This window comes from Neoarius graeffei, chromosome 16, assembly GCF_027579695.1.
Source record: "Neoarius graeffei isolate fNeoGra1 chromosome 16, fNeoGra1.pri, whole genome shotgun sequence".
NCBI classification, from domain to species: Eukaryota; Metazoa; Chordata; class Actinopteri; order Siluriformes; family Ariidae; genus Neoarius; species Neoarius graeffei.
Window position 1 is genome coordinate 58,632,778 of NC_083584.1, and position 24,296 is coordinate 58,657,073.

Genomic DNA, 24,296 nt, shown 5'->3' on the forward strand with positions numbered 1-24,296 from the left:
ATTAAAACCAAGAAGTACACTCAAAAGAAGTGGATATAGAACCCACTCAGTGGGATTAAACCTTACACGCTAACAAAGGATTTTTCCCTTGAAAGAAAAATTTGACATTATTAGAATAAATTTTGATCCTATTGTAGCTGTAACTAAATACAAAGACAATTATGCATACTATTAATTCACTGAATTATCTTCACGTGAAGTGTTTAAGATTGTGTGTGTTTGTATCTGTACATGCATGACCCCACCAGCTCTGCTGATCAACTTATCTTTAAATATTCATTATGAGTTGGAAAATTATCCATCCGGTGAGTCCCCCGACATCCCAAACTACCTTGTGCAGCAGACATCGTTCTACACAGGGACACGGATGAAAATCTGGAAGAGCACAACTTTTTTATAGTATGTGGCTGGGTTAAAGATCTGGGGATCAGGACAAGATAAATCCTATATCGTTTTTGCCCGGCGAAGGAGGAATTTCTGGGCTTTTTGTACGTGTCTTTGTGATGGTTGCTAGGAGGCTACAAGTTTTAGTATCGGGTGTAAACAAACCACGCTCGATTCTCAATCGTCCCTGTTCTTCTCTTCCACCAGGCATCACAGATCCATATAATTTACACACAAACGTATTTATTTATTTTGCCCACTGCGCGTGCAGGTTAAATGTAGAGGAGGAATGTGACAAAAATAAAGCCTTGTTGTTCTTAATTTACCCACAAATGTATTTACTCTACTTAAACTGTTTGGCCAGCCAGCTCCCTGATTTGGGACACTACGACATCCTGAACTATTTAGTATTGGGCTTCAAACTTGAATGTTCAGTTAGGATGAGGTCATGTGACCTGCAAAGACCATAGAATATGATTCTCATCAAGCCATTCACTGAGCCCTTGTGTTTTGTAGAGATGGGGGGGGGGGGGGGGGGGGCATTCTGTATGAGACCATACTCATCAGGCTGGAAATGTTGTGTCATAGGATAAAGATGATCAGCCATAATACTTTATTTGAAGAAGTGACCTTTCATTGTCTCTACTGAAGATATAAATGATAATTACCGGCTCATTAACTCTCTTCACAAAAATAGCCAGACAGAAGACAGCTGCGATAGGTGGGGCTAGGTAACTCGTTACTGATTGGATATAGTCGAATAACTGACCACTCTGGGCAGCCTGGACCACAGGGATCCAGGAAATGCTGATTGCAACAATGCAGAGCACCCATATCCTGTACGAGAAACAAAAAGGACAGCTGAAAAACAAATCATTACTGCTGATGTTTTCACATTTGTGCAGTATGAGAGATGAACCTCAACCCCTCAGCAAGACATCAAAATATAACCCCACAACAACAATGATGAGGAATATAAACAGTGACAGACTGCAGCCTTAACATATGGCTGTTATATAAGCTTCAAGTTTGTGTATATATCGAACATGGATTGTTGATCAATGTAGAATAAATACGAAAGAGTCGGCGTGGTCCGAACCTGCTGACGATCATGAGCTCCCTGTCTCGGGCCTGAGGCCTGATGCGTGTCCATATGTCCATGGTGAACAAAGTGCTGCTGCTGTTGAAGATGGAGGCTAAAGAGCTCATGAGTGCTGCAAGCATGACCGCAAGCATCAAACCCCTCAAACCTGAAGAGAGGTATGGCAAAAAAAAAAAAGTCATAATAATAAACCGCACAGAAGGTTAAGACACCGAAAAGCCTCCTCTTGAGCAGCACGCCAACATGTATGCTTCCACCACTAGGCGTTATGTTTTTGGGTTGTCCATGTGACAGTCCGTGCCTCATGACTGGATTTTGGAATTGATCCACATGGGGTCAAGGTCAAATATCTGAAATACGGTTTCTTCCTTCCCATTTGTAGTATTTTGAGGGTATTTGAGGCATACAAATTATTACATACCTGCAAACTAGTCGCTTTTCGGCGAAATTCGCCGTTTTGCAAACAAAATGTCACTCTCGTGATTCATCTAGATCCGAAGTGTGTTTTTTTTTTTTTGGGGGGGGGGTCCCGGTCAGGGGATCAGCGGTGGATGGGACTTTCAGTAAAATGGGATTGCTATCTTCACGAGTCATTTGGCCAATCACAAACATCCAAGTCAATCCATCTTTCCCACGGTGAACTAAACCTTTGCCTGACTAAACCACAGACAGTAAACATACAACCTGCGTCAGAGACTTCAGAGATCTCTGGACACTAGCGACAGACTTGAGGTAAGTCTCGTTATCTGCCAACAATGTAATATGCTGTGTAAATTAAACTTGGCTTGTCAAAGATAATCCTACTTTAGCAACGTTACATGTGTCGTGATATGAAACCTTTTCCAACATGTTTAACGTTATACATAATGTAAAGTTTTTCAGCTTGTATGCTAACGTTAGCTAGGATGTCAGCTAACATCAGTGAATTGTGTGTTAACGTTAACCTTTCATACCAGTCGGTTCAGTTTGAATAATTTTTGTGAAGAATATATCTACTGCATCTACTGTTATCTGATGATAATGCGACATTGTTACAAGATGAGGAATGAAAACGAACACGTAACGTTAGTACACCGGCGTTTTTTAAGTGATTGAAACACCTCCGGTGGATCATTTAACATGGATGGATGTAGTGAGTTAGCCTTTACAAACGTTTATGGTAACAAAAAGGAGCCCTGACCCAGCCGATAATATTTGGCCAATTCTCTTCCAGAATGAGGGAGCTTAAAGAGGAAGACGCTGTTTATGTAGCAAAGCTTGATGCAGGTCTGAGGTGCAGGTGGAGCTGGGCCTGGCTAAAAATCAAGGTCAAGACTGAAGTGAAGGGAGTTCAGCACAGCTTCCCGCTGGCGCAGTTTTTTCATAAAATGGACAAAGCCGGGTATTCAAAATGCAGCCTTTGCCAAAAAGAAAAGTTACAGCAACAAAGGCTCTCATACTCTTTTGGCACACTGCCATGACCACATCCAGTGTCCTTCCAGTCCCAGAGCAAAGTGCTTCCAAGGGGCCTGATGTGATGAGGGAGCGAGTTAGGGTGCCTGGAGCGACATTTCAGCGAGTTGCCAATGCAGAGGTGTGTATAGATTAGGCTAAATAGGCTAGGCTTGTAGTTTTCTGTAATTCTACCATTTCACTGGTTAACAGGTTACTTGATATTTGCCAGTAGGCTAATGTTAGGCAAAATAGGAGTAGACTAGCCTACATTACCAAAAATTGTACATTAGGGTGGTCCCAAAATATATGGGAATTTTTTTGTTTTTTTACCAAAACATTCTGACCACCCTACCATTTTTTTTTTTTTTACATAGGCTAAAAGAAGGCAACAAGCAAAATTTCAGAAAAAATGGTTAATATTTAGAGGTGCCACACGAGGTTGCAAATCAGGTTAAGCTAGTAACATTAGTTGGTGCGTAGACTGTTGCAGAGAAGATCTCAAACCCCCAAAAAGTCACAGTTCTAGAGGGAATATGCCACTTCTATGAAAAAGAGGCAAGAAGAGTTTATAGACTGATAGAAGGTTAACTTTCATTCACTAAGGGCTTCTTAAACAATGAGCACTGATCGTAATATGCTGATGAAGTTGTGAATGTTTTTCAGATGGCTAGCAACAGGAATACAAGTAGTACCGGTGGTGCAAAGCACAATTATGTTTGGTTAATTCGTCCCACTTCCAAGGAACTGTCTGGGAGAAAGCTTCCTTCTACTAGGGAAGTGTGTTCTTTTATCTCATAATACCGAAGGGTTTAGAAAATCACAGACAAGTAATAGCTATTGTTACTTTGAACACAGGAAGTTATATTTTTGTATTAATATGAAACAGTTAATAAGCCACATTATTTTATATTGTGTCTTGAGTGAAAACTTTAATGGCTTTGTGGCACCTCTAAACATTGTTCAATCTTAACCAAATTTCGCACAATAACTTCTTTTAGGCAATGTAAAAAAAAAAGTAAGGTGGTTGTAACAAAATCCTAAAAAAAAAAAAAAAATTTGGGGACCACCCTATTGTACATTGCATGTTTAGTTAATTTAGAGATTAACTACCGTAGCCTAGATCATGTCTATTGGAATGAGGATCCAGTCTTAACAACTTTATAATAGCAATGGAAGTTTGTGAATATTAAACCAGCTTTAATAATGTAAATCTAATGATATTTTCTTTGTTTAGGCAGTGGTTCTGGCTACTCTTGCTGAATATTCACTTCCTTTCACCTTTGTACCAGTGATGGTGAACCTGGCCCAAGTGCTGGCTGAAGACAAAGTAGCCCTTAGTGGGCTGAAGCCATGTTGCCCAAAAGAGACACATGGCAAAGCAGAGGAAACTGGCCATGGAACGGCTTGTCCAGGCCAAAAAAAAAAAAGAATTGAGATTTACTGTTAAATTACTCAGCTTGACATTGTTGATTGACCAAAAAACAAGATTGTTAATAAACAGGTTTTTTGTTTACCTGTATCTATGTTGCGCCTTTTTTTCGGAGAGGGGGAGGGCGTAAAAAAAAAAGTCTGTCATCTTTTTCAGACCTTCTGAGTTTGCAGGTATGTTATTAACAAGGAGGAGTGGACTTGTAGATTATTTCTTGCCTGACTTGTAGATTATTTCTTGCCTTACTTGTTTTTGAGTTTGGCTTAAACCCACTCATTCAGTGGACCAGTCTACCATCTTCCACATACATGAGCTCGTTGATGTGTTTGACAGCAGAGGCAAGTTTTTATTCTTAGTAGACTTTTTAAACAAGAAAATTCTGCTCGTTTCGCACCATCAAGCTTTTTATTCTTAATTTCTGCCAAATACATCATTCTCGACATTATTTCGTCCTACTTGTCTTTGAGCGTTGGATTAAACCAATTCGAAATGACCAGTAACTGCAAGAACCCATCGATAAAGGTAACTCGGATGATCTGGGATTGTGATTTCCACCAGAACAATTACAAACCAGCAGCCTACAAGTTAGAATGCTTGTGCCTTAGATTTGCATTTTGTGCTGCAAATAAGACAAATGCCTTTTTTTCACATGAATATGATGCAACACGGGTGCAACCAAGCAAGACAGAATGGTGAGACTATTATCATGGCAGTGTTGAATGTGCAATAGAAATAAAACTTCATGTCTCTCACCATTGGGCATGATAGAGACCACCAGTTTGGGGTAAGCGATGTTGGAGCAGCCAACTTCTGTCCCACACACTCTCTTACATTCGCTTGGCACCACACACCCGACCTCATCTAATAACACATGTTGACCTTTTCTGAGATGAGCCGCATACTACATTTTAACATTTTACGATAAACAAAAGTAGCCACATCAAAGGGTTTAGTCGAATTACGATATTTACCAGGGTAAAGGATTCTGCTGATCATGCCTGGGAACACCATGAGGAACATGGGCAGCAGTTTCAGGTAGCCGCACAAGATACATCCCGCCTTGACATGAGTCAGACTGCGGGCAGCCAGACAGCGCTGAACAATGACCTACACCACAAAATGAGAGAAATCTAGAAGACTCCGCCTGTTAATCCTCATTTGTTCGCAGAAGCATTTACATGTTCGTAAAATCATTTAGATTGTATAATTGGTACGAGTTACTGTAGTTTTATTTACAGAAGTTTAAATATTTTTCAATTCGGCCCCCAGTGAATCATGAATTTTTGTAAAATCCATTATTTCATGTTAATGACTTGAAGGAACACAGTCAAACAAATCCATAGATTAAAGACAAATAAAATGATGGAAGAGTTGAGGCCAATTCGATATTGTGACAAAATGCCTTAAATCTGGCCATTTTTCTGCATGAGCTTTACCTTTTATAAAGTTTTGTTCGCGTCACTAAATCTATTCTAAATGTACTTGGTGTATTAAATCCCTTTTTAGATGTTCTCATCTTTTGTAATGATACAAATTTGGAATTGTCATATAACTCGCAGAAAACAGCCCATAATATTGGAGTTAATACTGAAGCACATTGAATGTTGTGAATGCATCATCAGTATTTTTCAGCGCTGTTGATTATGAAAATCAGATGGAAATGAGTTCTGGTCCCATGTGTTGCCATCAGATGTCACATTATTAATTGAATGTGCACAATTAAAATGTCATATGATCTCAATATAAATAAAAGTGCTCCGAGAGCACAATATATTCTGCTGGCAACTATATCTAAGGCCATAACTCTGGTAAAATGCGACTGAATTGAACGAAATTATTACGAAATATGTGTATTACCGACATATAACAAAGAATCCTGTCAAGTTTTGTGAAATTCCTCTAAATATTGTGAGAGGTATTGATTTCAGAAGGTGAGCACCCTTCCTGGGACGGACAGGTGGATGGACATCGCCACGACATAATCCTCCTTTGGGCCTTTCAGCCAGCGGGGGATAATAAAACCGTTCCTGGAAGGGCCCAGATTTTGTTAGAGAACATACATGAACATTGTTTCCAGTGGTTTGATTGTGGTCCTGAGATAACCAACCCAAGTGGTTGGTCAATGGGTTAAAACGTGCAAAACGTAATGCGTTTAATACCCAGTCAGGTTTGGTTTTCGTCAGGGCACGTATTTCATGAATAAAGTAACATTGGCATGGCTCACCTGGTCAGTGCACCAGTACCATCCTCCAATAATAGCAATACCAAATAACACCCCAGGCCATGGCAGGTCTCCACTCACAGGATCCCTCAGCAGGTGGAAGGCGTCCTCACGTGGTGTATAACACTGTGGGGAGATATTCAGGCGCTGGAGGTCTGAGGCCAAGCTGATTGATGGTAGCGCTGAACCATAGTTCTTTAGTAAAGCACTGTATCCACCGACCTCATAAAAGGCTGTTGAAGAGAGAACAGAGAAGAAACCAGAAGTTTGAGGAATTGAAGTTCAGGATCGCTTTACTTTTGGGGGTTTGCATGTAATATGATACTGTAGAATTCCATGAACACCCACAGAATCCCATGAGGACAAAGGCTCCAGCGATGATCACAAAGGTCTGGACCGTGTCCGTGTACATCAGAGCTGCCAAACCACCTACAAAATGCAAAGATAACACTTATAATCTAGCTTACTACATCTTGTTCAGTGTTTATGGTATATTATTACACATGCAGGACACATTTTCCATGGAATAAAAACATGTATTCTGTTCCCTCCGAGCGGGTTTATTGATGGCATGCAATATCATATCGCTTATCCGCCACGTATTACGCCACTCTCGCTAATGGAGAATGAGAGTGCAATATTGTTACAGTATTGCGTGTTGTCAAGACAACACGGCGTCACACGGCTCATGCGAAGATCCAATGACAAAACGTTTCTGCTGCGCATGCACACAATCATTTCTTTGTCAGCCGGAAAAGAGAGAAGACGACGCTAATCCAGTGCCAAGTTTAAGCACTAAATAAACTAAAGACGCGCTGAACACCTGAAAGGCTACCAAAAGTTCATTATATATTCTTTACACGTATTTACAAGAGAAAAACATACCAATGGACATCGAAAAACTGGAAAAGAGAGATGTCGGAGATATAAAACTTCAGCACGAGCGAGTGACTGAGACAGTTTGTAAACAAAAATGGCCACCAGGTTTTCTTAATTAAAAGCGGAAGATTTTGAGAGAATTTTGGCTGCCAGATCGCTCAGTTGTGTCTCGTTGGGAATGTTGATTTTAAAAGTAACTAAGTAAAATTACACAGGGGGGAAAATATAATAATAATAATACTGCGCTAGCATTACACCAGCTAGAAGGTAACTGTGCTGTTAGCACAACAGTCCAGAGTCGCGGGTAAGCTAGCATCGGCCTTTGCTAACGCTACCACGACTCTGGCTGGAAGGTAACTGGACTGTCATGCTAACAGCACTGAGTCGCAGGTAAGCTAGCGTCGGCATCGCTAACAGCACTGAGTCGTGGGTAAGCTAGCGTCAGCCTTTGCTAACACTACCATGATGCCAGCTGGAAGGTAACTGGACTGCTGCGCTAACAGCACCGAGTCGCGGGTAAGCTAGCATCGGGCTTCACTAACAGCACTGAGTCACGGGTAAGCTAGCATCGGTCTTGGCCAACACTACTGCCATGCTAACAGCACCGAGTCGCAGGTAAGCTAGTGTCAGTCTTGGCTAATGCTACCGTGATGCCGGCTAGAAGGTAACTGGACTGCTGCGCTAACAGCACCGAGTCGCGGGTAAACTAGCATCGGCCTTCACTAACAGCACTGAGTCACGGGTAAGCTAGCATCGGTCTTGGCTAACGCTACTGCCATGCTAACAGCACCGAGTCGCAGGTAAGCTAGTGTCGGTCTTGGCTAACGCTACCGTGATGCCGGCTAGAAGGTAACAGGACTGCCATGCTAACAGCACCAAGTTGTGGGTAAGCTAGTGTCGGTCTTGGCTAACGCTACCATGATGCCGGCTAGAAGGTAACGGGACTGCCATGCTAACAGCACCAAGTTGTGGGTAAGCTAGTGTCGGTCTTGGCTAACGCTACCATGATGCCGGCTAGAAGGTAACGGGACTGCCATGCTAACAGCACCAAGTTGTGGGTAAGCTAGTGTCGGTCTTGGCTAACGCTACCATGATGCCGGCTAGAAGGTAACGGGACTGCCATGCTAACAGCACCGAGTTGCGAGTAAGCTAGTGGCGGTCTTGGCTAATGCTACCGTGATGCCAGCTAGAAGGTAACTGGACTGCCATGCTAACAGCACCGAGTTGCGGGTAAGCTAGTGTCAGTCTTGGCTAATACTACCGTGATGCCGGCTAGAAGGTAACTGGACTGCCATGCTAACAGCACCGAGTTGCGGGTAAGCTAGTGTCAGTCTTGCCTAATACTACCGTGATGCCGGCTAGAAGGTACCTGGACTGCCATGCTAACAGCACCGAGTCGTGGATAAGCTAGTGTCGGTCTTGGCTAACGCTACCGTGATGCCGGCTAGAAGGTAACTGGACTGCCATGCTAACAGCACCGAGTTGCGGGTAAGCTAGTGTCGGTCTTGGCTAATACTACCGTGATGCCGGCTAGAAGGTAACTGGACTGCCATGCTAACAGCACCGAGTTGCGGGTAAGCTAGTGTCAGTCTTGCCTAATACTACCGTGATGCCGGCTAGAAGGTACCTGGACTGCCATGCTAACAGCACCGAGTCGTGGATAAGCTAGTGTCGGTCTTGGCTAACGCTACCGTGATGCCGGCTAGAAGGTAACTGGACTGCCATGCTAACAGCACCGAGTTGCGGGTAAGCTAGTGTCAGTCTTGGCTAATACTACCGTGATGCTGGCTAGAAGGTAACTGGACTGCCATGCTAACAGCACCGAGTCGCGGGTAAGCTAGTGTCGGTCTTGGCTAATACTACCGTGATGCTGGCTAGAAGGTAACTGGACTGCCATGCTAACAGCACCGAGTCGCGGGTAAGCTAGTGTTGGTCTTGGCTAATGCTACCGTGATGCCAGCTAGAAGGTAACTGGACTGCTGCACTAACAGCACTGAGTCGCGGGTAAACTAGCATCGGCCTTTGAGAATGCTGATATGAAGCGTGCATGTATAATAATATTGGCTGGCTTTTTTCGTGGTCTATCAGATATATTCCATTCAGCTAATATGATATTGAACGAGTCGAAGACGAGATAGACCACTCAAACCCAGGCAATATTATTGAAACATTTTGTGGTAAATATATCCAAGTGCTACTACAGTCTATCAGTAACACTCAGGATCACGTGCAAGAGGCATCTTCGCTAGTTCAGCCAGCACAGGGCGCGGATCACAATGCCGCAGACGCAGGTCAAGAGCTGCAGTTAATGTTCACATCAAACATCAGAATGGGGAAAAGTGTGATCTGTGAAAAAGCATAGCATGGTGGCATTGTTTACTTCAGCAGAGCTCGCTGTTCAATACGCATTCCTGATTTTTAGAATATTTTTGGTTTAACTATCAACTGTAGAGATATAAAAAGTCATTTGTAAAGTGATTACTCAAGTAGATTTTTTTGTTTAAACCAAATGACTCATTTACTCTTGTTCAAGTAACTTCCATCATCAGCACTTTTATTGTTGCTCGAGTAAATAATTACTCCAGAAGCTGTAACTTTATTGAAGTTACTGTGTTTTGTACTCTTTCCAAGACCTGAGCGGTGATTTCAAGAAGTTTATCTGTCAGAAAAGATTTCAAAACCCTCTTATCATGGATATCTATCTCCTGGCAGTTTTTGTTTGTTTGTGGTGTTTTTTTAAAGGAATAAAAATGCTAATCTTGTGCACCGCAGTGCAGATGTGGTTATGATTTTCCGTAGACGGAGCTGCATTTTTAACTTCAAATCTTTTCTGTGTCGTCTTTCCACTTCTGCTTTCTGTGCGAGTGTGAATGAGTTTCACCTGTCACAGTATAGAGCGCCGTTATGGAAAGTAAAGCAATGACTGCAACGTAGATGTTCCATCCGAGGGCTTGCTGTATGAACACTGCTCCAGAGAACATATCCACCTGAACAAAGACCAGAGTGGGTCACAAAATAGTGAAAATACAACAGAGTTAAAGGTCGGAGTGGAGATATATTTTTTCCTCCATTTATTGTGGTTGTTACAACAGGGAGTCAGCTGTGATGCTGTTGATGGTGATATTCGCTTTAATGTAAAAACGTCGGAAGCCGATCCGTTTGTGTAAAGACGAGAAGGTGAGAGAACTGGACAGACGAAAGAACTAAAGCCCTGCTGCATCACTCTCTTTAGTTTTATTCCCACTCTTCAGTAGTCAAATAGCATTGTGGGTGATGGAGGAAACTGAACAAAGACCAACATGTTGATGGAAGAAGCATAAACCAAACAAGTCAACTCCGAATTTAAACATTTAAATAATATTTTGCCCATCTGTAGATATCCTAGTTATCACTCGTTTTCTGAGAATATCCAACATTTTGATGTGCCTTTGTACTTACAGAGATCTTCGTGAAGATGTAGAGGAAAAGTGAGATGACTGAGAGGTACAAACTAATTCTCGTCCCACCAAATCTCTTCTTCAGGTATTGTGGCATAGTGATCACCTTTTAAAGAAACGAGATCCAAAATATTTCTCCAAGCACATTTACACCATCAGCGTTCAGTCACACAGATCCCAGACGCTCTCAAACAAACGAGTTCATTCAGGATAAAAAGGAACTTACTCCAGCTGTCAAATACACTGGAACGAACAGCCATCCCAGCAGCAGCACGATAAATAAAGCCTGAAAGAAGAGCAGATCAGAGCAGGGCCAAAATACACAACGGGTACTTAACCAACAGTATCGTCTCTGGTCATTCGGGGTGTAATGATACACTCGGGTCGCAATTCAATTCGACCCACGTTCAATTCTCTGAATATTTTGAGCAAAATTTGAATGAAGAAAAATGGCTGAAGAGACATTTTAATATTTTCTTTAATCAACAATGTGCATTTTTGTCTGTATACAAATTAAATTTCACAAAATATATGAAGAGGTTTAAATGGATTAGAGGTTCACCATATCTTAAAAAGAAATACGTTCATTCATTTATAAATTCGCCCCAAACTTGAAGAAATGACGTCTCTGATCCAGGAAAATGATTGTAAAGTAACGAGCTCTGTAGCAGCACCTGAGGCGTCAGGTTAACTAGAAAGAGAGCTCCAAAGGTGGCTAAAGTGACCGACTTCTGCCACCTCAACAAAAGAACGTGATCATGGGACCAGTGTGCTGTCAAACTATTTTAAGTTTCTGGGTTACACAAAGTATGCAAAAGGGAAACTAAAGTGAGGAAAAAACCCCAGTTATGTTCACACTATTGAAGGATACTTGAGATTCTTTGCAGAATGGAAAAATGGCTGGAATTTGGACTTCAGCATCAGTCAAGTCGCATTAATGCTGTGTTCGAGCTGAAGTTGCTACTTGTAACTCCTTGACTACAAAAACACTCCCTCAAATTAATTCCAACTCGTCAACTTGAGGTCGTCTTCATAACGACCAGTTCCTTCGCCGTTTATGCAACAACATACACTGAACACTGTAAAGTCCCACTTCTCTACTGTTAAAGAAGAACTGAAGGCAAATTTATCATCAAAATTCTCATTTTATTAAATATCGGAATGCATTTTTGATCGCTATTTTGTCACTGCTATAGCAAGTTATGAGTGTTTGAAATATGCTCTGTAATACATCGGTCCATATGTCAAAGCGATGGCCGTAAACGAGATTCGTTGAGACCTGTGCGAGACATCATAGGACGGAAATAAAACATACAGGGGAAATCAAAGTGACCGACATCTGCCTACGTTGTCAAAAGATGCGCGCGCCCTCTTTCGAATGCTGACGGAATCAAGCCGGAAGTTTTTTGTTTGTTTTCAGGAAAGTTTGAAAAAAGTAGGCAGTAATCGTCATTTTAAACTCGTTTTTGTGCAATACTTTGTTTGGAAAACAGTTTTCAAAATGGCAGCAGGGTCATTCCGTGTGAAATCATCAGGTGCCTCCCAGGTCACCGACTCGGATTCTCATGATTTTTTTTTTTTTGCAAGTACCTACATATGTCTGATGAACACATGCAAAATATTTCTGCTTAATTCCAAGTAGTTTTTTAGATACAATTTTTTAAATAAGGGTACCCACAATCCTGTTTTATAAAGCTCAAATTTGGAATACACCCTGTTTGGGCACCCCAGATACAGCAGTAAATTTCAAAAATGGGATACAGGGCTAATTTTTCATTCTGTAGCATCACAAAAATGGCAGTTTGTCCATTCTCGCAAAAAATTACAAAATTTCAAAAGAGCTGTACTAAAGAAGGGATTCAATGGATAATCTTCATATTGTAGAACACACATCTGGGGTACTAGTTATATGTGTGTAAAACATTGTGCTCATAACTTGAAGGGTTTTTGAATTATTGACTCTTGAAAATCGAACATGATTGTAGAATGTCAAAGATAGGCCTCCAGTCTCTTTATGACTTGACCATGTGGGCAAGCGCTCAGCCACTTCATAATTTTTTTTGTGGAGAGCATATTGATGTACCAACTTTGTCAAAATGTTTTTATCTAGCTCAAATGCCTTCATAGTGAGAAAAATTTGCAAAGTAGGGTACCGTAACATGGCACGAACCAATTTTGAACCTCATCTCATCTCATTATCTCTAGTCGCTTTATCCTGTTCTACAGTCGCCAGGTCATCACAGGGCTGACACACAACCATTCACAGCTACGGTCAATTTAGAGTCACCAGTTAATCTAACCTGCATGTCTTTGGACTGTGGGGGAAACCGGAGCACCCGGAGGAAACCCACACGGACACGGGGAGAACATGCAAACTCCGCACAGAAAGGCCCTCGCCGGCCCCGGGGCTCGAACCCGGACCTTCTTGCTGTGAGGCGACAGCGCTAACCACTACACCACCGTGCCGCCCTAATTTTGAACCTGTATTTGCATATTCAGAAAGCAATACATCAGCTCTGAATGGAAGCATAAAGCTCAAATTTGGTATTTACAATATTTGGCACCCCAAAATAATGGATCAACTTTGAAAGACAGATTACTGAGCTTGTGTTTTCTTTCATGGCATCATAAAATTAGCAATTCAGTCATCAGCGCAATTTTGTTACAACGTTTTGAAGAGCTGTACTCCGAGAGTAAATTGAGAGATAATTTTGATATTTCAGAATTTACTTTCTCTAAGTAAAATATATTTATCAGCATGGGCGTAGTGGATGCGGGGGACATGTCCCCCGCACTTCCCGTATTTGCGCCCTCTGTCCCCCGCACCTTTTACAGCCATTACAACCACTCAATTCATTTTTAACACGTGGAAACGCGTTTTTCCGAGCCGCGTCTAAACGCATCATGAGCAGGCGGAGCTCAGGCGGCAAACAAACCCCGCTGTCGTGTGTGATCAGAGACGCTTTAGAAAATATTGTATGAGTATCTTTGGTGTGATTCAGATCTGGGCAGCGCTTCTGTATGTTCAGCAAACCAGCCAAGAGGCTAAAGACTTTAGACAGTTTTTTCCAAACAGACCGTGTAAGTTGAGTAATGCTGTTGAATGGAGATAATGTTTAGCTAAAACATGACAAATAGATGTCAGTTTAGTTAGTTAAGCTACTGTAGCTAGCTAACTTAGAGGCGGTAGTAACTACACTAAGTAACTTTAAAAACGCACATTGATAAAACTTGCTGAATTCGTGCTGAGTTTATCTCAAGAAGAAAAGAAATATATCACAATGGAAAAATAACTTCGTTCCGCCCGAATAAGTTCCAAATCTGTGCTCAAATCAGAATGTAAGGGAGTTGTACTCAATAACGTACAATATGACTCGGGTAGTCAATGACATGGACAGGTTTTAATTTTCAAACAAATCTTGCCTATAAATACCCGGGGGAAATGATGGGGAAATTGTCATTATTGAAGATGCCACGCCTAAGCCAAAATCAACGTGAACAGGCCATCGGGATGTTGCGTGCCGGAAGTACACAGACAGAGGTCGCCCGGCACTTCGGTGTTCATCATTCGACCATTTCCCGTTTGAGTCAGCGTTACAGACAGACAGGGAGCACCAGGGATCGTCCACGCCCTGGTCAGCCTCGAGTCACGACGCCAGTTCAGGATCAGCACATCAGGCTAGCTCACCTCCGTGACAGATTCCTGACACCCTCAGTCACTGCTGCTGAGACCCCTGGACGACACAGACCCAGAATCTCCAGCATGACGGTCCGAACATGGACCTTTGAATTTTTTTATTGTGAATTAATTCTTTTTTTTTTTTTTAAGATATTTTTTGGGCTTTTTTTCACCTTTATTGGATAGGACAGTGTAGAGACAGGAAATGAGTGGGAGAGAGAGACGGGGAGGGATCGGGAAATGACCTCGGGTCGGAATCGAACCCGGGTCCCCGGATTTATGGTATGGCGCCTTATCCACCTGAGCCACGACGCCCCCAGTGAATTAATTCTTGAGTTTGACAATAAATGTCCTTTATCGATGTTTCAAGATGTGTGTGCATTACATACGATATCATAAATTTCAAATATATGCATGGATCTAAAGTGATATCGTGCTGAATTCCATTGTGCGTTTTTAAAGTTACTTAGTATAGTTACATTTACTCCGTTACATTTACTTGAGTAACTTTTTGGGTAAATTGTACTCGTAAGAGTTGTTTTGTTGCAAAATACGTTTTACTTTTACTTGAGTAATATTATTCTAAAGTAACAATACTCTTATTACTTGAGTAACGTTACTATTTTGGCTACTCTAAGATTACTCACTTCTGGGTAGAAAATAAGAATATAAATGTATGTGTGTTCGTTTGACTTATTTTTGTAAAGATTTAATTTATTTCTGTGGTAGTTAAAGTTTAAAGGACATGAATTTGCTGATTATTATTACTGTATTCCTAATTCTATTTCAAAATGTTGCTTTCCACATATTTGTTTAATCTTTATTGCCACAATAGAAAGAGCAGGGTGAGAGAGGAGACAGTGGACCAGACGCCAACAGGGATGATTATGCAGGGTCACAGGTGAGAAGAGAATATAACTAGCTACGTCACTACTACTATTCTTAATTCTATTTATACATTTTACTTTATAGATTTTGACAGTATATCATTTTAAAGAACTGAAGTCGGTTCCCTGGTGCTGTGCTGTGTGTGGTTATGTGGTTCTTTAGCTGCTAAGGAGAGGTGCAATTGAACACGAGGGGATGATAAATCACTCAGTAGACCTCTGAACAATTTGTCCCCCTCACTTCTGAAATGATGGCTACGCCCGTTTATCAGGATGCGGGTTTCTCTCTCAAAGCAGGTGAAATCTTGCATGGTGCAGTAAAGTGTATACTTAATCTAGTATTATATTAATAGTGCTTAGTTCAGTAGCTAAAACAACTAAGACAATATGTATTTTTCTTAATCTGTTCATTTCATTAGAGGCATTAATAGGGCAAGGGAACTGTAATAATTTTAGACAAGCTGATCATGAGTCACTGCAGTTTAAAAACAGATCCGATATCGAGAGTAACTGCTTATTGTTTTAAATGTGGCTGATGATGTAATCAGCTGCTGCACAAAGAAATCGGAGTCACTTGTTCACTTGCCAGTGTATATATTGCATCAGTGAGCAGTGCTTTGTTTGGAGTAATTAATTACAGCTTATGCAGTTCTGATTAACAAATAATTATGGAGGAAGAATCAGGAAGTCTTGAATTGAAAGAATGCAGTATTGGAAAAAAAAGTTAGAACAAGAATGTCATAAGAAGACATGTACAAGACTGCGTGGATTGTTGCCAGTTATAGGAAACATCATGCAAAGGAATGATGACGAACAGGATGTTTATGTTAACTTTATGCAAGAACACAGAGGAAACCAATTTTCTTGGCCTCCAGAAAATCAAAAGGACGAGTGCTGGGTGCCATTCCAGCATATTATGTGCCCCATAGAAGCACCACTGATAGCTGACGCTAGTGGCAGGCGATACGAGCTTGCTGAAACAGACTTAAAAAAACAAGTTCAAGATATTTTCCTGAAATTCAAAAGTTGAAAACGACTGTGAAATTCTTAGAAAAATCTTCCCATTAGACACGATATACATGTATTAGGGTGCATCAGTTGCCCGCTAAAACTGAAAAGTTCCTCCGATCATGACGCATTTTTGTTTTTCTGTTCCTTTTGGTAAGAAAACACACTGGGTGAAATATTTTGACAAAATTCAAAAGTTTAATGGTGGCACCAGGAGCTCAAAGTTATGGAAAAAGCTGCTATTTTATGACAAAATTTCGATCACTTTTCATGAAACATTATGGCACCTTATAGAGTATACCAAATATCTTAGATCCACATTTTTAGTCCATATTCTAAATATATTATCAAGCACAGTTTGAGTTTTAGCTGTTCATTGAATCATTGTTCAACTACTTTTAAACAATACACATGTATTATGAATCACATTAATGCTTCTCAATCCCTTGCAAAGGTTCTTAACATGATCTCTGGGGCACAAGAAATCAATAAATGGAGTCCAACATTGGGATTCAAACCTTAATCATAAAATAAGCGTTTTTTGGCAAAAAATGAACCTCATGGTGCCACCATTAGACTTTTGAATATGGTCCAAAAATTTTACAGGATGTCTTTATTGGTGAAAAGGAACACCCAAACAAACATGCAGCAGATTTTATGAAAGTGAGGGCAACTGATGCACCCTAACATGTATATATAATACATATATAGGTATAGAACTCTATCTATCTATCTATCTATCTATCTATCTATCTATCTATCTATGCTTTGGATATGGATTTGAAGCTGAAGAATTTTAAGTACTGTCAAGTACTGTTAAAAACTTTGTATTTCTGCTGTTTTTTGTAATTATACAAAGTAAATCTGATGATGGTTATTAAATGTTTATTTTATGCTAATTGTAGAATAAAAACCCTTTCCTTTTACCAGGCATATTGTTTCTATAATATCAATTGAATATTGCGCTGATGACTGAATTGCTAATTTTATGATGCCATGAAAGAAAAAATCAGCTCAGTAATCTGTCTTTCAAAGTTGATCCATTATTTTGGGGTGCCAAATATTGTAAATACCAAATTTGAACTTTATGCTTCCATTCAGAGCTGATATATTGCTTTCTGAATATGCAAATACAGGTTCAAAATTAGGGCGGCACGGTGGTGTAGTGGTTAGCGCTGTCGCCTCACAGCAAGAGGGTCCGGGTTCGAGCCCCGTGGCCGGCGAGGGCCTTTCTGTGTGGAGTTTGCATGTTCTCCCTGTGTCTGCGTGGGTTTCCTCCGGGTGCTCCGGTTTCCCCCACAGTCCAAGGACATGAAGGTTAGGTTAACTGGTGACTCTAAATTGAGCGTAGGTGTGAATGTGAGTGTGAATGGTTGTCTGTGTCTATGTGTCAGCCCTGTGATGACCTGGCGACTTGTCCAGGGTGTACCCCGCCTTTCGCCCGTAGTCAGCTGGGATAGGCTCCAGCTTGCCTGCGACCCTGTAGAACAGGATAAAGCGGCTAGAGATAATGAGATGAGGTTCAAAATTGGTTCTTGCCATGTTACGGTACCCTACTTTGCAAATTTTTTTCACTATGAAGGCATTTGAGCTAGATAAAAACATTTTGACAAAGTTGGTACATCAATATGCTCTCCACAAAAAAAAAAAAATTATGAAGTGGCCGAGCGCTTGTCCACATGGTCAAATCATGAAGAGACTGGAGGCCTATCTTTGACATTCTACAATCATGTTCGATTTTCAAGAGTCAATAATTCAAAAACCCTTCAAGTTATGAGCACAATGTTTTACACACATAACTAGTACCCCAGATGTGTGTTCTACAATATGAAGATTATCCATTGAATCCCTTCTTTAGTACAGCTCTTTTGAAATTTTGTAATTTTTTGCGAGAATGGACAAACTGCCATTTTTGTGATGCTACAGAATGAAAAATTAGCTCTGTATCCCATTTTTGAAATTTACTGCTGTATCTGGGGTGCCCAAATAGGGTGTATTCCAAATTTGAGCTTTATATCTGCATTTTTAGCTGAGATAATGCCTTTTAAAAATGAAAAAAAAAGCTCAAAATGCATTCGAGTGTAAAACAGGATTGTGGGTACCCTTATTAAAAAAAAATTATATCTTAAAAACTACTTGGAATTAAGCAGAAATATTTTGCATGTGTTCATCAGACATATGTGGGTACTTGTAAAAAAAAAAAAAATCATGAGAATCCGAGTTGGTGACCTGGGAAGATTTTACAAAATCCGATGATTTCACACGGAATGGCCCAGCACCGACACCTGGCTGACACTTCACATTTCGAAGTCTCGCACAAGTCTCGTGAAGATCACGCAGATAAGCAACGCCTGCCGTGGACCAAACAAACTAAATTCAACACGGCGGTAAACCGAACAGGCCGATAAGTATAATATTTAATTGCAATTAGATGCCAACACGAGTCATGATATAACGTTACTAAAACTGAAAACGTAACTGAATAACACGTTAAGAAATAAAGCAAGTTTTAAAATGCCTTCAGTTCTCCTTTAAATTAGTTTACATCAGTGTTAGCTTTTGATCAATTAATATACAGACACAATCCCTGATTAAACCTCGAACAGTAACCACACGAATCACTGCTTTAAGAAGCTAATCAACAAAATCGTTCTCATTCATATCACTAACGTGAGCTGGCTCATTTGTTGCTAAGCAACTTGCTGCTTCTGTTTGTACTGCAAGTTTAGTCCAGAATGTCTGAAGGTCACTTCAGTGGATTGTCACTCAGGTCTGTAACTGAAAAAGTGCACTTCAATTGCTTTTTGAGCTTTACGTGCTCTGACCGAGCAAACAAAGACCTTCATGGAAGCGTTCATGGTTTTAGAAAAGGGCAACTGGACTTGCTTGAAGATTCTTAAAAACGTTTCACCTCTCGTCCGAAAGGCTTCCTCAGTTCTGTCTGACTAATAGGGAGTATCAGATATTTATCCTCTCCTGGATCAGAATCAGAATTCTGATGACCAGCTCATCTAAGGTGTCGTTGAGGCATCATGTTGGTGTGGGTCACTGGAGGCTGGGTGTGAACGGCGAGTCATTAGGGTGATCAAAGGATTGCCCGTTAGGGTGATCAATGGCAAGCGGACTCTCTCTGTCCTCCTGTGAGTCACTGAAAGAGTCAGCTTTCCATTGATCACCCTAACGGGCAATCCTTTGATCACCCTAATGACTCGCCGTTCACACCCAGCCTCCAGTGACCCACACTAACATGATGCCTCAACGACACCTTAGATGAGCTGGTCATCAGAATTCTGATTCTGATCCAGGAGAGGATAAATATCTGATACTCCCTATAAGGCTACATCCACACGACAACGGCAACGAGATTAAAAATATATATACCGTAAAATACCAAATAATAGCCCGGGCTATTATTTGTCTCAATCACGTAAGAGACCCGGCGCGTATTAGAGACTAGGCGGCTATTTGGAACAGGCGATTAATTCCTTCTTCACAAACACCTTCCCCAAAATCTACCTCAAAACGGGGAAAAAATCATTCTCAGATAGGCCTACTTTTAACCAGTATAACTTACAGTTTGTTTAGAGTTAGATTACAGATAGCACGGTGCCGACTTCGGGGAATTTTGAAGACGCAGAATGCATCTTCGCATGGCACAGTTGGGGTGGATAAAGGATAAATCACACACCTTTTCCTGTTAATGACTAGTTAAGTGCATGCTTTACAAAATAATCAAGAAACCACACCATTGTCTGTGCGCAGCACTGATTTAATTACTCTGCAGTTATGGTCACTTGCTATCACCCTCACCCATGCAGCCTCCACCCTTTGCGCTTCGCGATGTCTGTCAATCTGAAATTGCATGGAGGGCGCGACGTTGAAGCAACATAATTAGGGTGCGAAGTGTCAAACCAAAGGGTTTTTTCTTATGCTGAAAAATAAGTGACCTGCAGTGGCTACATACTGTCATCTTGCATTCTCACGTTTCTCTCCAAGACGTCTCCCTATTTGGCGGATATGAGCCTATTCCCCGAGTGAGTTGGTACGGTGGCTCGACCCCGTAGAAAACTTAAAGTTGGGATGAAAGTTAGTTGAATAGGTTACTGACTTGTAGGCCTACATGTTGCCTGCCTGACGCGTGCTTCTGCCCAACTTGCACGACAGATTACTTGTTGAAAAGGCCCCTTGGATTAGATTGGCCGCGAGCAGACTGAAATGCATGTTAGAACGCTCTCACCTTTTTTGTAAAGCGTCTTCCAGATCCGAATGGGTAAGGGCAAGTGAAATGGTATAAGGTCTTTAATAAAACTCAGTGTGTGCTTTGACGCATGCATTCGGCAATTTAGGTCGTTTAACAGAAGCAGCAGTCCAACCTTGGAAACCCGCAGTCCTCAATGTCACCACACACGCTGGGTATTCCTCATTCGATGACGTAAGTGATATCCCACACACCCATGTCAAACGTAACTGGCTAAGACATCTGTCAAAAGTTACGGAGTTGCATTCCTCAAGAAATATTACGGTAGACCAAGATTATAACATTGAAATGGCATGTTTATTATCACGTAACAAAATGTTGTAAACAGTATTATAGAAATAATTTCATTTTTCATTCATTCATTCATTCATATTGTTTCGGTAGAAAACTATGCAATGCAAAATCGTTTAAACACCAGAAAAGTGCTGGGCCTCAAGATTCTAGATAGAACGTTCGGACGCTTTTTTTTTTTAGACCCCGGCGAGTATTCGGAACCGGCCTTTATTTGTCACAACACACGCGTACACCCGGCCGTTAAAGGGAACTCGGCGGTTAATTGGAACTCGGCTATTATTTGGTATTTTACGGTATATTGTGTCCACATGGGCAACGGATCAGTAAAATATCAGGTACATATGGCAACGCAACGCTTGCTGAAAACGATGCAATACACATGCCACACCTCTAGGTGCGCTGTAAGACGGTCCCATTGGAGACACCACAACAATAGAAGAAGCAAGGACGCACGCGCATAAACTATTATGCGCGAGACTTCATATTAGCCACAAAGTCAGAAAAATCTGTTTGTAAAATTACATTATAATGACCAAATACAATGAAAAGTATTTTTCCAGTCTCACCTGTGAAAGGTAATCCCATGTGATCTCGTTTGGACGGTAAACCTGTTGGTACAGTTAAACGCAGCACATGAATGAGGCATCTTTATTCTCCGCTTTGACCCATCCAATATGGCGGCGAGGATGACGCATGATTCTACGCGGAAGGCGGCGTCTTTAATGGTCCGGAATAAATTGAATGCTACACGTTGATGGATTAATTTGTTCTTCTATGCCCTTTTTGAGGAATGTATTCTAGGACTTAAACCAACATCTGAAGAGGTGAGATCGCTCCTTTTTTTCCCTATTTTTGCTGGCGGGATTGACTCTGCCCTAAGGGCTACTCTCTCTCTCTCTCACTTTGCACCATTACACAATAAATATTCACAGTGAAAATATTTTGTAAGCGCGTTTCATGAACCAAGTTATAGGATTTGTTGACAACTCGCATCGAGTTTGTTACACTTCTACCCGGCGTGAAGCACTGACAGTCATGTGGTTGTGACGTCATCATAAACAAATCCGTTCTACTCATCCAGACGACTTCGCAACAGCGCCGTTGCCAGATTTTTCCACTCTGGAACCCGTTCTCAAAAGATTGCGTTTTGGGACACCCAAAGCGCCGGTGCCGTGTGGACGCCAGGCCGAAACGATAAACAATTTTATCAGATTCACCTGAATCCGTTGCCGTGTGCACAGGGCCTAAGTCAGACAGAACTGAGGAAGCCTTTCGGACGAGAGGTGAAACGTTTTCAAGAATCTTCAAGGAAGTCCAGTTGCCCTTTTCCACCACCCACAGTTTACTATGACCTGGATGACTGAGAATCTTCATAGACACGTTCATGGTTTTGTTTGTTTTGTTACTTCACAGTTTGAACATCTCAAAGTGGGAAATGAGTTTATTACAATGTGCACCTCCAAGGCACCACGAATGTAGCATTATGAACATTAGTAATAAATTAGATGGAGCAAAAGGAAACACATCCACCACGCCATTTCTACAAACGAGTCTACGTTTTTAGTGTTTGTAAATTAGCCTCGTATTTTTCCAAATCAAACGCAACCCTCTCGGTTCAGGCTTCTTGATCTTGAACTCCTAAATGAAATTGGGAGTTTTCGCTGCTTGTGGTTCATTGTTCTTGTTGACCTTCAGCTCAGAAATGGTCACAGTACAGCACTGGCGTCAGCTTTGTCTAAATAAACAATAAAACGATCAAATACAGGTACAAGGTCTGGCTATGAGTTTTGGAGAACCTGGAGATTTGTGTGTGAAGGGAAAGACTTAATAATAAAAATAAATTTTATTTATAAGCGCCTTTCAAGGTACCCAAGGACACTGAACAGTAAAAAACAAGCAGTATAAAGCAAAACAATAGAACAATAATAAAAATAAATCAATAATAATAATAACGTTATTAAAAATCAGAGAGAAAAGGCCAAGCTAAAGAGATGTGTTTTTAGCTGTTTTTTGAAAGAGGACAGTGTTGAGCATTGGCGCAACGCTAGTGGCCGGGCATTCCACAGCTTAGGGCCATTTACACTGAAAGCCCCGTCACCCATAGAGCAGAGCCGAGAGTAAGGGACCGCTAACAGGTGGGCATCTGTGGAGCGAAGATTTAGAGGTAGCTGATATGGAGTTAGGAGATTTGATAAATAGGGAGGGGCCAGGTTATGTCGGGATTTGTAGACAAGTAAGATAATTTTGTACTGGATGCGGTATTTAACTGGGAGCCAGTGCAGGTTGTATAGAATAGGAGCGATATGATCCCAGGGCCTGGTGTGAGTGAGTACCCTAGCGGCTGAGTTTCGGACATATTGCAACCTATTTAGTCGCTTGGCTGGGATGCCATCGAGCAGGGCATTGCAGTAGTCCAGTCTTGAGGTGATAAAAGCATGTATAAGCGTTTCAGCTGCAGATGAAGTTAAAGGACATGGATTTTTTTCTGGGTATAATTATGTTTAAAGGACTTAAGAAATGCCATCTAAATCACTGCAGGGCGTCAAAAGTGTGAAAATCATCACATTATTCAACTTTTTTATACATCAGCGTAAAACAAGGATTCATTAATGAGCTAGGCGGTCATGTGACCCGTGACGTAACAAAAACTTTCCAAAGAGCCAGCGCTTGGGAATCTAATGTAAACAGGTTACCGAAATGGACACCATCGACAGTGACATTCCCGATGTTTCACAGAGATGTGAAGTTAGACCCTATCAATTCAAACCGATAGCTGGAAATTCACATGAACATGGATCTTGTCTTTACTCTGACGGGTCAGATGATTCTGAGAGTGAGAGTTCATTCAATCCCCATGAAACTGAAAGCGGTCGGCTCGATAACACTTCCTGGTAAGTTAAAAACAATTCTGCTCAAAGGCTAATGATCTGTTGAAAGAAGTATTATTTTTGTATCATGCATTGAAAGTTCATCATAGATCTAGCTAAAGTCCGTTGCAAGCTAGTTTTTTTTTTTTGCTGATATTTTTCGAGATTGAGATACAATGCTTCCAGAGTCCGAGATGAAAACATTCAAAATGGCGAAACGCCATCACACAGCCAACAACACTACGCCGTTTGGCGAAAGAGATGGAAATTAAGAAAAGTTAAACAAACTTACCAACATAACATTTATTTAAATGTCCATTAATGTTACAGGATTTCTTGACTGTCTCTACAGTTGTAGGAATGTTAGGCCCTGTATATTATGGCGCTATCACTGCCTCCATGAACCCGGCTATACGG

At 41.2% G+C, this 24,296-nt stretch overlaps 1 protein-coding gene and 1 long non-coding RNA gene across 3 annotated transcripts in view; one reads left to right on the plus strand and one right to left on the minus strand.

Moving 5' to 3' along the window:
* The window catches only part of slc5a2 (solute carrier family 5 member 2), a 29,773-nt gene that overhangs the window by 3,925 nt on the left and 1,552 nt on the right, over nucleotides 1-24,296 (minus strand). The window contains exons 4-12 of one of the 2 annotated variants that reach the window (XM_060943257.1): nucleotides 11,113-11,172; nucleotides 10,888-10,992; nucleotides 10,331-10,436; nucleotides 6,919-6,999; nucleotides 6,652-6,803; nucleotides 5,321-5,456; nucleotides 5,103-5,210; nucleotides 1,484-1,634; nucleotides 1,053-1,221 (exon numbers count right to left, since the gene is read on the minus strand). In XM_060943257.1, the coding sequence (XP_060799240.1) occupies nucleotides 1,053-1,221; nucleotides 1,484-1,634; nucleotides 5,103-5,210; nucleotides 5,321-5,456; nucleotides 6,652-6,803; nucleotides 6,919-6,999; nucleotides 10,331-10,436; nucleotides 10,888-10,992; nucleotides 11,113-11,172 (1,068 nt within the window). Of the gene's footprint in view, nucleotides 1-1,052; nucleotides 1,222-1,483; nucleotides 1,635-5,102; nucleotides 5,211-5,320; nucleotides 5,457-6,573; nucleotides 6,804-6,918; nucleotides 7,000-10,330; nucleotides 10,437-10,887; nucleotides 10,993-11,112; nucleotides 11,173-24,296 lie in introns of both variants that reach the window. The other variant, XM_060943256.1, reaches the window with a different exon arrangement.
* Nucleotides 918-4,433, plus strand: LOC132900904 (uncharacterized). Its single transcript, XR_009656817.1, has 2 exons — nucleotides 918-3,059; nucleotides 4,155-4,433. It is a non-coding gene; the product is annotated as an uncharacterized LOC132900904 (long non-coding RNA).